Source organism: Rhopilema esculentum, chromosome 13 (genome assembly GCF_057945365.1).
Source record: "Rhopilema esculentum isolate cy_ngs chromosome 13, ASM5794536v1, whole genome shotgun sequence".
Classification (NCBI taxonomy): Eukaryota; Metazoa; Cnidaria; class Scyphozoa; order Rhizostomeae; family Rhizostomatidae; genus Rhopilema; species Rhopilema esculentum.
In genome coordinates, this window is record NC_142827.1 from 8,189,065 (window position 1) to 8,202,980 (window position 13,916).

General features: G+C 36.6%; 1 protein-coding gene across 1 annotated transcript in view; it reads right to left on the reverse strand.

The window, feature by feature from the left end:
- Nucleotides 1-1,452: 1,452 nt before the first annotated feature.
- LOC135691596 (syntaxin-8) overlaps nucleotides 1,453-13,916 on the reverse strand; it is a 34,515-nt gene continuing 22,051 nt past the window's right edge. The window contains exons 8-9 of the mRNA XM_065209487.2: nucleotides 11,180-11,281; nucleotides 1,453-3,298 (exon numbers count right to left, since the gene is read on the reverse strand). Of these exons, the coding sequence (XP_065065559.2) occupies nucleotides 3,234-3,298; nucleotides 11,180-11,281 (167 nt within the window). The 3' untranslated portion in view covers nucleotides 1,453-3,233. The remainder of the gene's footprint in view (nucleotides 3,299-11,179; nucleotides 11,282-13,916) is intronic.

The following is a 13,916-nucleotide window of genomic DNA, read 5'->3' on the forward strand; positions in this document are numbered from 1 at the left end:
TCAGCTTCAACTTAAAAGACAACAGTCATCCTATATAAAACAGAAAAGGAACATTTGAATACAAAATACTAACAACCTTGTATTCTAAACATTTCCTTCATGGGCAAAGTTTGTCGTGGCCTTTTCTTTCTGCGATCTTTTGCGCCATGTAACTTGCTGCATTTGTTGTTATTTCAAAGCCATCTGCCCTGAATGGTACCATTTGTCTCGCCCTTCTACTATCTTCGTAACATTCAACCTCGAATAAACTTTATTTTCTTTCGGAGTTATTGCTTTTTTCTCCATGTACCAAAAGATATTAATATTTTTAGAGCATTACAGCGCAATTTTCACTTGTTCACTGTTTCCCCGTTTCCTTGAGAAAATTATCTGGCTGCTCAGAGTTTAGCTGATATGATAAATTATCTTTATCTTCAAATTTCATTATTTAAAGGAGGATATACAGCACAAATATGTGGAACTTTACAAAACTGCAATAGGATAATGGTATATATTAATGGTCCTCCATGCTGGATTTTTAATTCAAAAAATTTAAACCATGTTTTCTGGCTTGTATTTGTGCGATCGGTTCAAGAAAACTGTAAAACTTCAAATGTTTAAATAACATGATAGCAGCCTAATTTTATTTCTGAATCATAAATGTCGGAGGCATGAATTCAAAAATGGTTTCTATTTTGGGAGATTTAAAACATCGAAACATGCATCTAGCAGTTCCTTTTAAATAGCTACATCACTTTTCCTTCTTGTCAGGAGGGAGTTTCGAAACTATGGAACAGATTTTCAAAACAATTAGAACATTTTCAAAGAGAGTTTGAATATTAGAATAGACTTCCGTGGAATAGAGTTCTAAAGTGTGACGTCATCAAAAACCTATTTTTAGAATCTTTGAATTTTAACCACATAGCGTAAAAGATCACCATGAAATACTTTCAAATACGCAAAATTGGCCAAATATGTCAAAAATCGGTTGAGATATGGCTAATGAAAGATTTGAAGTTTGCTAACGAATCACTGTAATTTTGGCTCTGTTCATAAAGTTATGAACAGAGACCAAAATACAGAGGTTTGATGAGACAAGAGCCAATACACATGTGGCTATATCTCTGCCATTGCGTAATACACTTGACTGATTTTGCACATTTAGAGGTATTTAATGATGCTCTTTCAGGTTATGGGATCCAAACTAAAAAATTCTAAAAATAGATTTTTGTGACGTCATCACTTTAGAACTCTATAGTTAATGCCAGAATCGGTCAACAAAGAAAGCCACAGGTAAAGCCTAATACCAGCGGAAATGTGATAAATAAAAGATGACCATCATTCCGTTTCAATTTTTCCGCATCTCTTAGAATGCTTCCGCATCGCATGTCTTTCAACTTCAAATTATAGCACAAGTCATTTAACCTATTAGCCATCTAGCACTTCAGATGAGGAGACAATCAGATGTCACAATTACGAGGAAAAATAATACCTGCGTTGAAACAACTACACATGTCTTTTTCACTATGAATTATTGTAGCTTTGATTAGTTTCTAATGCTTCAATAACAAATTATATTTATCAGAACAAGAATTTAGAACGGCAAAGTAAGACAGGAAAGAGCAGAACGTACATAGGAAAATTTTGTACCTACTTTGTTAATTTACAATGTCACATTTACGTCAGAGTTGTACAGCGTGTGCGACATATCACAATAACAAAAAGAGAATGGAAAAATTCAAATAGCTTCTGGAATATGCAAATAGCTATTATTTAACAGCAAATGTTCACAATATCGGACAAAAGTGGAACTAATTTTTGTTCTTCAGAACAGGAAATGGGTGTGTCGATGGTCTGATATTTTTCTGTTGAATTTCAAAACCCTCCTTATTGCCATAGGTTTCTTGGGATGAAGTAGTGATGCTCTCACGATACGTTTGTTTCATCATTATAGGCAACAAGAATTATTTTGCTACCACGAATTACATTGGGTGAAAATGACCATGTACGACATATGGGCTTTTGAGGAGGGGAGGGGGTAGGGAGCTTCGAGGAATTAACCCCCATCTAAATGGTTTAAAAAAGCCAAAAAATTCAGGTAGGGACTGAAGTGCACAAACAAACAAAAAATGGTATGACTAGCTACAGGCAGGCTTTACCCTGTACCATCTCTATGCCTTCGACTCACTCCCTGGACCTCTGTTTCACTATTGCCTCATTTTACAGACACCACAAAAGATTGATGAGTGCCTAACAATTCAAGTCACTAGCGTAATTGCGACTCGTGTAGCAAGTCCAACAAAACCCTACAACGATTACGGCTGGGAGATAATGCTTTCAAGTAATCGGGACTTTGAGTAACATAGGTGCCTTTGTTTTTGATCATTGAACATTTCTAACAGTACAGCCTACTAAGAGTAATCCTAAATGAGAAACAGCCAGTTGGCCAATATGGTTGCACTGAAACCAGTTCGATGAATTGGGTGATGCACGATATGTGGAAGATGTCAACCCCAGCCGGTACAATTAACTTCATCCACGTTCTTTGTAATAAAAAACATTTTTCTCTGACATGCATTTAAAGAGAAACTGCTTTATCCCTGGCAATCAAACAAATTCTGACCTCTAATTTCTCTGAAAGACAACCGTAAAAAGTCCCAAATAGACCTGAATATATTTTGCGAATTATTTAGTTGGATTTTGCTTGGAGAATTTTTAACACGCTCAAACATAATCTGGTTTTAGAAAAGTTCCTATTTTTTGCTATCTCTGGGTCATTCTCTAACCCCCCCCCCCCCCTTTACAAAACCTACGACCTGGATGTTGCAAAATATAGAAACTGCTCTGTCAGAGAAACCATGGATGCGTGTGACAGTAATGAACTTTACTTTTTGCCAATTAAATATTATTCCGGGATGTACATAGTCTGTTTCCGCCAGGAGACTGACAAATGCAAAAAAGTAAAAATTTTCTATGTTGTTTTTCCATAATTTTTTTGGAGGGTCCCCTTGTTCTTTTCACAGCATTTCACTTTTCGTTTTAATCAATAAAATAACATTTCACGCAATTGGATGCGTCAAAATTAAAGAAATATATTCTACTTATAATTCGGCTATCAAAATGAATTTTAGAGAATTACCAAATTAGGGTCTTTCCAGCCACTTGGTGAGTGATTACTTTCGCATTAATTATCTAAATTTATACAAATCTATACAAATCTTTATTGATGGCGTCTAACTGACAGCGGAAAGAAATCATGTAGGAACCACAGCAACAACAATGATGGCTACCAACAACAGGATAACGATGACAATCAAACCTGCAAAAAAGAGATGAATATTAAAGTCACCAGTACTTATAAAGATAACCTTGAAAAAATAAGATATAAACAAGAACTTAGATTTCTAATGTGTTGTATGTCTCTAGGACAAGTGGATAGGGTGATAGCACGGAGAAGCGGAAATATAGTATACTGAAGGACTTTTCGCTCGAAACTCCTGCGGATAACGTCAGAGTATGAACGTCGGATAACGACGAAATGTAAGCAGAAAATCTATTTCTTTCTCGCCTCCTCTTCGAATCGCGGTTCACTTTGCTAGCAAAGGTCAATTCATTTATATTTTAAATATATCCTGGTTGGCTACCATACGCAACAACCATATGCAACAACCTCAGGAGTTCGCCGAGGCTCCTCCAATTTTTATATCCAGGTGCGGGTTGAAATCGGCGTAAACGTCTCTCCCGTATGAGGAGTGGTTGTTCAAAAGAAAATGAGTTTTAAAAAGACGTCTCTAAAAAGTATTGACTATTGCTTCAGGTGTTTGAAAGAGAAAAACTCCTCCCGACCTGGTCCGGACCAGGCAACAAAGAGAACGCAGAGAACGCAGGACACGCAGGGAACGCAGGACACGCAGGACACGCAGGGAACGCAGGGAACGCAGGGAACCCAGAAAGCGCAGGGAACGCAGGGAACGCAGGGAATCGAAAGAGGAAAAAACCGTGGGTTTAGCAAATTAAAGCTAAAGTTATGAAAATTTATGTCATCAAATATAAACAATGGCTAAGAGATGAATACAGTGAAAATTGGAAAGAAAACTGTAGGCTGAACCTGGAAAGCTCAATAGAAGAAAATTATGAAAAGATTGCTATGGTAAAATATTGTCCATAGGAAAGGAAATACTTTTCGATGTGTTGACACGTCGATTATTGTAATTATCAAGGCTTGAATTATAAGGGCCCGCCGAGAAAATCTACTGAAGTTGCTCCCTCCACGCAAAGAAATATTCATCAGCATAATAACAGTGAAAAACAAAGCAGTCGAAGTTGTTCCGGGAAATCTCATCAGTGCAGAACATGGCTGAATCAGCGTGGGCTGCGGGGGTGTTGTGTTATTTCATACTGCGGTGGAGCGCATAAATGAGGAGCATGGTGTCAGTAAGCAAGATATCAAGCAGATGGCTTTGAAACCGAGCTCTTTCTTGCGAGTATGGACGCAAAGCCTCTGAATGGCAAGACCGGTTACCAGTTCAAAAAAACATAATTTTGTCACCAGAAATCGGAACAACACCGCAATTATTCGAAATTAGCTGGGATTTATTGCGGTAAAATCGGATTAAAAAATGCTGAAGGAAATACACTGATCCTTCATTTATTTTCTACCACATTTCTTGGTTATTTAGATAGCCTAATAAGAGTATCTAGTACTGTCGGGCGCGTGACAAAGAATTTTATTTTCAAAGATATAACGGATTAAAGCGAAAAATGGATGCCATAATTAAAAATGACATTTCTAGCATCCAGGACTATCGGATTAAGGTTTTGCAAGCTGCTACGTTGACATCAGTTGCGTTTATTTTTGATAAAATGACTCATCAATAGATTTTGATTTGTTTCTAGTCAAATTACTTCGATCAATAATTTATCAAATGATTGTGGCAAATGATCAATAAAGTGTTTATGATTGATGAATATTTCATCGAAAATCTGCAACTCATTCCATTTGTATTGACTCATGACACATTCTACTCTTAAATTTTAACTACGATTCGACAGCCTATTAGAAATATGCCCTTAACAGGTGTAGAAAGACTTGCATATAAAGAATACATTTCAATTTAGGGGCTCAAATTAAAAACTGCCATTTGTGCAAGCAGGTTTAGTGTTTTTTAAACATAAACTGAATGGGGTAGTTCATTCATCCCATGTTATGATATTTGCTTTATGAGATAAAGGTGCAAGATTTTGATAACAACTTCAAGGCGATGAGACACTGCAAAACTTAAGACGACTTAGCAAATCTTATCGCATACAGAAGCCGTTGAACAGTACTAGGCTTTTACGACATAAAAATGTAGGAGTTTAATCCTTGATAATGAAATTTACTTATGCAGTCTCTTTTAAATACGACGTTTAAAAGTCTTCCGACTAAGCTGGTTTTCATTAGAGCAATCTAAATAAGACCCAAGCCTTCTCTTCCGATCTCATATGCCCAGTGGAATGCCACAATGCAACCGAGGCATGAAGCACAGTTACTTATGCTTTTCTTACAGTGATCTCTGTACTCTCATCACTGAAAAGGATTGCCAACAGCACAAATTATCACAGCGAATACCTTCTGTTACGTCATAATCCGAAAGGTATTAAACACAGCTCTGTGTTTAAGATAAGACAGTGTCTGTAATAATATTTGCATACAGACATATAACTACGGGATTCACATGGTGGGCGAGAGGAGAAAAAAAGACTTTGCGTAATATGTCATTCCATTCGTAGAAATAAATCCCTTTGTAATACTGCCAAAAAAATTATTAAATGTGTACACTATCGTTGCAGAGATAAATTAATTGAATTTGGATAGCATCATGCCCTGTGATCATGCGCAACAAAAAGACTAGAAAAAAGTTTTTGATTTCAAAGTCTACCTAAAGGGCTACTTCAACTTTCAGCCATTTTTTTAGGATTATTTGTACTTGTTTTTAACTAGCACCTGAAGGTGGTTTTTAGGACACTGAGATGCTACGCTTATCGAGTAGTGTCCTGGTCCTTCCTCTCGATGTGACCACACCTCATGATTCCTACGCCTGGAATTGCAGAGAGCTGGCCACTTCCCTCACTCTGAGTTAAAGTTTGGTCATGTGAGGGACTCGAGCAAAAAACCCTTGGATCTGTCGTCCGCGACCCTTACCACTGGGCCATCCTCGCACCAGAATTATCAAAATCAAGTGCAATTTTAAGCACAAACATTTTCAACAATACAAAAGTACATATACATTAATTGCCCATGTTAAATATTTAAAAAAAGACTTGAGTGCCACAGATTGTAATACTTGCAATCACAATTCTTTGCAAGTTGTCGAACTTTACGATTAATGGTAATTTCAGGTATCAGTAATACGTGCTGTTGGCAAAATTTCAGTGTTGATATTAAAATGAATGCTACTACCTGCAAGAAATTTTTCAAGATGGATGCCACTTACTAGACAGGTAATTTCGCTATTGAAATGCTTATATTTCAAGATCAGATAAATGCAGAGAGCTTTATCAGTATTCAAACGGAAACTTGCAGAAATTAAGCAAATTTCTAGAAAAAAAATACTTACAAGCAAAACTGAGAAGTATTTCGATCAGTATCTGAACAGGGTGTTTGTGACAAACCGAAATCATGCAGTTGGGATGTCGTATACGTTGATTGACGTCAGCATTTTTAGACAATAAATAGGCCAATTGAATGCATGAATGAATCTTGTTAGTGGGTAGGTCGGATTTACTTTTCTTGATTTCCCGTCCAGTTAAGTAAAGCGGAGAAATCACAAGTTTGAGAAGCGAAACTGGCAGAAGTTTTGGAGAAAAGCACGGAGAAATAATCACGAAAACGCGTAGTCATTGATAACTGAAATTAAAACCCTAATGAGGTTTACCAACAAACCGTCTCTTTGAAAGACAGTTTTAAAACTTTCTTCTCAAATGAGGTTGGGTACAATCAAATAAACTTAAGATGTGTCTCCTTGATTCGCTAGAAGAATTCCTAAACTAAGAATAAAAGGTTTTTTTTGATCAACAGCTACATTTGAAAGTAACAAAATGGGAGCTGTTGACTGCCAAGCAATTTTAACTGAATTTTCTAACATTTTGGGGTGAGGCTACTGCAATTTTTGTTTTTTATAAAATTTAGAATTCAAGCACTGTATCTTTCTGCTTTTTTCAGTCTTTTATGTATTGCAAGCCTATTATTGTGTCTGAAAGAAGACGACTGACAATCGTTAAAACCGTTTTTTTCCCAGCCAAGTAAATACTGGGTGTGTGAGTGTGTGGGGAGGGGGAGGGGTAGGGGAGCGGGTTGGGGTGTCACCGAAATATGATATAAACCACGCCTTAGTAAAAAGACTGCTTCGAAACCAACAACCGATTGAGAAAAAACATACTAGGTAAAGATTACAGCTTGTTGTAGTTTGTTACTTCAATATGTGCTGTGGTTCAGGACAAGAGTGATAGGTCAAAATTTAAAATCTGAAGATGAGACTCGCTGCCCAAAAACTTTAAAAATTGCGATTAACTTGAACCATTTTTCTATGCAACAAATCTTTTTTGAACTGAATTGAACTGGAACTTGTCATCTGCTCAATGTCGGGCAAGTGGTTATATAATCAAATTATAGGAGTATAAAAATAGATATAAAATCACCTAACGCACTGGAATATCCTCTTATTCATGTCTTATGATGTTGTCTAAACAACTCTCGTAATCCATCTATAAAAATTTACATAAAATCCGACAAAAGAACAACCTTCAGTTTAGCAACTGTGATTTTCAGGGTTTTGAAAACAAAACCGTACTTTGCAATATACAAGGATGTTTCTGATAACTTAAATTGTGTTGATTCACTATGTAACTTTGCATCTATAAATTTGAAAGTCCATATAATATGTGTTATCGTAACTTGATCCAATTATTGTCAAATACGTCCTTTAGAAATTCAAGTGACAGCACAGGCAGAGAAAGACCTATACTTAATCGTGCAGCAATGCATTCACAAAAAGCCTTGCAAAAATGATAATGAAAAAATACAGGGATGTTTCATGTTGGTCTAAAAATACCAACTGTAGCGAATTCATGTCCGTTATCGAGAGTTGCCCGTTAGTGGGAGTTGCCCGTTAGTGGGAGTTGTCTGCTAATTTGCGTTGTCCGTTATTGGGAGTTTTCCGTTATTGGGAGTTTTCCGTTATTGGGAGCTGTCCACTAATGAGAGCTGTCCGCTGCCGGAAGCTGTCCGTTATGGAGAGCTGTCCGTTATTGAGCGTTGCCCGTTATTGGGAGCTGTCCGTTATTGGGAGCTGTCCACTAATGAGAGCTGTCCGCTACCGGAAGCTGTCCGTAATGGAGAGCTGTCCGTTATTGAGCGTTGCCCGTTATTGGGAGCTGTCCGTTATTGGGAGTTGCCCGGCACTAAAAATTGCACAATCACTAGAAAGGGGATCCAAAGAGGGCGTTTGTTTAAAAGATTAAATAATGAGTTTTGGAGAATTCTGCACTATATCAATGCATAAAAACAAATGGGACATTTATCATCAATAATGGATGGTCTAGAAAAAGACTCATGGAAACCAAAGCATGAGTTTTACAATAATAAAAATTACTGAAAGTACAATGACAGTCTTGCATTTTGCATATGACTCCCCTGGTATACTTTTTATAATAGGGTGCGGAGCCGGAGTTCGAACAAAGTATTTAATATTCTTCTTTAAAACGTGCACCGTTATCTTAACCTGCCCTGACCTGGCGACCCAATTTTTTACCATCGAAGATTTGGCACTTGTGTGGATAAGCCCTCAAAACTCAACAGAAAGGAATAAACGAAACTAATTTAATAAAAAGGATAAAAGCAAAGGCTTTAGGAAGATCTAGACCTCTAAGACAAGATTCAAAGATACCTATGTCTGTGGAATTTGCTTTGTGAACCAGTGTCACTTTTATTAAACTATGACAGATTGCTTTGCTTAAATATTGCGCATACGAAACGTTGTCCCCTGCACACAACTGTATTGGCCTTGTCTATGACTGTTAAAAAGGGCGTAATTTGGAAAACCAGGAAGAAAATCTAATATGACATTCTCCTGAAAATCTGAAGAAAATTACCCATTTCAAAGCACAAGCGACCAAATATAAACAAACTTACGCAAGGTGAAATAAAACTAAGTACTGAAATTTCACTAACGATAAGGATGACAATAAAATGCGACAATAAAGATGAAGCTATGTCCTGAAAGCCTATGGGGCGAATACGAACTAATGTCTTTGAACTCGACCTATATAACAAGGAAATAGCAAGATCTCCAGATCCCCTGGTACAGAATTTGCCAAGAAACGCTAAACGAATACAGCAATCAAAGCATCATGATGTCAGTTTCAAATAACAACTTAAAATGCATCTACAGATCTTAAACACATCTCCACGGAAGAACAGAAAATTGATTTTTTAAAAGGCTTCCTTTTATTATTAATAAATTTTTATATTTTTATTTTAAATAAACATTTTTATCTAGATATTTTATTGCTGAAGGGTTTATTTTGAAGAATTTAAACTAGATGGATGAATGTTGAGCTAGATATGTGTCGCTCATCTGAAAAAAAGTACGCACAGAAATGAGCTAGGATTGCGTAAAAGTAATTTTTTGATCAAACGTCGTAGTGATTATTTCATTGCACCTCAAAGACTTCTAACTCTAAAAGAGCTCTTTCTAAACTACCAAAAACATAAGGAAATCGCCAGAAACTATGCAAAAATTGATCTATGGAGTTGCAACTTATCCCAGAAATGGATGTTTATAGATTTCTTAGATAAGATAACGTGTTACATTGACTTTGCGATGAGAATATTCTACTGCATAAACTAAGGCATTACTGGTGCAAGTGTAGAGAGAAGAGATTCCGTAGCATCCTAAATCAAAAGAAATTGAAAGTAACATGTCTAATCTTCGAGTGCATACAAGGAACAATATTCCAGCGTTCACATCATACGCGACGAAAATAAGCACCGTATAATAGCGCAGCCCTTTGATTACCATTGTTAAGAACTGAAGCTGTGAGATAATCATTCCTGTTTCAAGGGCCTAAGTGCTACAACGAATTCACTCTTTAAATTTTATTGTGCTTTCTAGATCGAGACTCAAGAAATACTGTGATTTAAATTATACTTATTATGTAAATAAAATATTTTAGTTTTTTTATATAAAATTACTTCTACCGGTTGTACTAGGATTACTTTCTATGTCTTTATGACATTTTCATATTTAACAGGCCCCTTGTTGATAACAGTACTTTCTTGTACTGATTAGGCTTCCCTATATAAACATGTTTATTATCATAATTATTATTATTATAGGAAAGTTGGTTTTGGCACAAAATCTTTTCAAGTTCCTTTTCTAGAAAAAATTGCATCTGATTCGCAGGCACATCATCAAATGCGATAAAAAGTCGCTAAAGGCTATCCATCGAGGTCTTTTAAAAGTATGGTAATTTTTTCTAAACAGTCGTGTTTTTTACATTTCCAGCAAAAGGCCTATTTCTACTTTAAACAGAAAAGGACACTACCTCTTACCTCCCCTTGAACCACCACTGCAAAATGCATAACCTCTCATTCTTTTAATGAGTCAACCAGGCGAAGCTTGCATAGCGGTAAAATATTTTATTGCCTGAGAAAATATTACGAGGGAATACGCTTTCTAGAGGAATTCTTTTTAATTTGTTAGCACTCGAAGGTAGTTATTTAGGATACTGATAAGTTATCTTTATCGGGCAGTGTCCTGGTCCTTCCTGAAGCTGCTTATAAAAGACCATGTTGCCATTTCAACAAACTATTTTGGGCTTCAATTTGGATCTGGCTTAAAAGAGTTGACCAAGTTTCTTCAAAACACAATTTCTGTTTTCTACAACCAAAAAATTTCTGAATAGAACTCCTTAGTAAAGGGTCTGTTGTTAGAAATTTGCATGTTTTCAAACCCAGTGAGAAATGAAATTTTTACGACCACAAAACAGGGGAATGTTTTTCACAAGCAAACTATTTCGAGATTGCTCTAACTTTACTGTTGGGGCGAAAAGTACCAATAGTTACAATTAGAACTGCCGCAACAGTCTCACTACAGAGCCTGAGGTTGAGGCGGAGGTCAGAGCTACAAAGCAAGGATATATGTTAACGTCTACGTACCACAGGATCCTGCCTTTTTTGTGACTTTCTTCACATGTTTGTTCTCTTGAACCAACCGCCTTTCAGTTGTATCCACGTGGTCGTGGATTTCGTCAATGAGATCTAAAGTTCAAGTTGAAATGCAATCAATTTGCAATGATCTTCACAACGAATTCAAGAAAGCAGCTGAAATAGTATCAGCCCATTCAATAAGACATCTCTTAGGCAAATAAGACACCATAAGAGACACTCAGGACCAAAAGGGTGCACAAAAAGCTGAGCAACGTGGTTTTGGGGGCATCTATGGAATATTAAACAAGATTTGATGGATGAATACGAATTCATACGATATCCTCCATTTAAATTAAGGACCGGTTAAGCAAAGGCTTGTAAAACCAAAGACAGCAGGAACTTTTTCCTCGCGAACAATCACCATCTGAACTGGGTTCACGTTATAAGAAACTCACACCATTAAGAAGTGCCAAGGAAAAACATGTGACAGGGTTCACAAAATCATGGCATCACACAAACAAAAGCTCCTGTCCCATCGCACTTGCCACATGACTTAATACTAACAGCATAAATGAAATACTTTTCAATTCTGTTAGATGACTTTAAGCCTACAGTTTACATTCGAAATCTTACTTTCCATTGCAATAATCGAGGGATCTACATAATCCAAAGTTGACTAACAGCCAAAACAGAACTTGATATTTAAAATCACTACTAAAGCCCAAAAGAAAAAATCATATATATCTGTTTGTTGTTTTAAGATAAAAGCGGCAGTTGAAGAACATACAGATTGTTTGCAAAAGTGATAAATTTCAGCGAATGGATTAGCTCTCGCGAGCCTGTGCAACCGCCGAGCTGATCAGCGGTAAGGACGGCAAGGTCAGAGCGGTAAACGCGTCTCTCCGATGAAGGATAAGCGGCAAAATGGTAGTGAATTCTTTTGACGAATAAAATGCAGAGCCAGCAGACATGCCAGTTAAAAAATACGACCTTTTTAGGAACATAAGTCGTAGAAAAAACTGAAATTAAGTAGCTTGTCTTTAATCATCTGAGCTAGTAGTAAGAGATATATAAAAATTAACCTTTTAGACTGGCTTCTTGGAAATAATTTCTATCCAAACATCTCTTCATAAAGTTTTGTAATTAAGAGGACGATTGAAAGACTCCTTTCTTAAGGTTGATAAGGATGCAAAGTCGACATCAATTGTTTTAATTGCCTGTCTTTGGAAGAGTTTAATTTTAATTTCAATTACATGTTTCTGTTAACACGTCCCTAATTTTTTAAAGTGCTGCAGTATTACTAAGTGAGATGCGCAACTGCTAAAGGATTTTTCATATCTCTGTAGCCATCACAACAGAACATCTCGTGTGGCACAATGTTTATCGATCTGGCGACGTTGCTTGGTCCAAATTAGAATTGAGGAATGTTCGAATAATCATATCAGGCAGTATGACCTACTAATGCACTACCATAAGCGATAATAAACCACGTAGAGAAACCCTGCATTAGATAAAATCATTTTTCAAACCCTTCTGACTCCTAGCTACTTAACGGAAGCGTTATCACACTTATATCCAATAAAGATATTAAAAAAACATACACGTTATATGAATGTTATTGTAAGGCCTGTCTTCTTCAGCATCATTAGAAACTGGTTTTCGAATTCCCGCCCTGATTTTTGTACATTTGGAAAGTGCCCCATTCCACAAATACCCAATTCTTTAAAATGCCCCATTCCATGCACCCCGATTGTTTTTTTAGTTTCCCCTTGCCCCATTGTAGGTATTTGACCTCTAAAGCAAACCCGTCTAATCAACAGATAATTTAAACCGATAACCGAAGCAAAGAAAAGCAAGAAAGGACAAGTTCAAACAAGTACTGTAAATATTTCCACAAAAAACAAAAGATTTGGATTGAGATAACGTCGGTGGACCAGCACATAGAGGTTTAGTTTGAAAATGGCATGTTCATGATTTGCCGCGTCAGCAATGGCGGCCCTTGTCTTAGAAAACTATGAAAAGTATACAACTAACGGCTAGAAGGCGTCTGCTTCTAGAACAGATTCGAACTCAAATTCTATCCTGCATGTTTGTAACACTGCGCACCAGTTTGAAAGTGGGGGGGGGGGGGGACAGAAAAGAGCGTGACCGAAAATTTTCGAGGGCCGGATAACCCTTTAGAACGCCGGATAACGCCTCTTTTAGGAACTACTTGATTGAGAGAAGATTAAATTGCTAGAAATATAAATATAATGAGCTTGAGGATAATTAAACACCAAGTTGACCAAGTTTAAAAATACAACATATTTTCTACATAAAAGAGAACACGATGAGGCACTTGATTAGCCAAATTATGCGCTGAGAACCATTTCTACCCTTCTCTGGGTGAAACTTTTTCTCACAATTAAATCTAAAAGCAGATATTCTGATTAAAGAACCTGCATCTTAAACAAGGTTGACACGCAAGTATCTTTTTACCCAAAGGATGTTTTATAAGAATCGCAATAGGTACCCTAATTTTTTTAATGAAAAATCAAAGCAATGGTGCTCCTATGAATGTCACATCTTTGATTAGGATTGACTTTCAAATGTTCAAAATATAGGATTAAAGAAAAGAAGTTAAATTTTTGTCAAAAAGTCCATTTATACGAAAGGTTTAAGATATTTCCAAAAACATCTACACCGATTTCCTTTCTACCCAGGGTACCAGAGTCTTGTGCTAGGGTAAGAAATGGTTTTATTACCC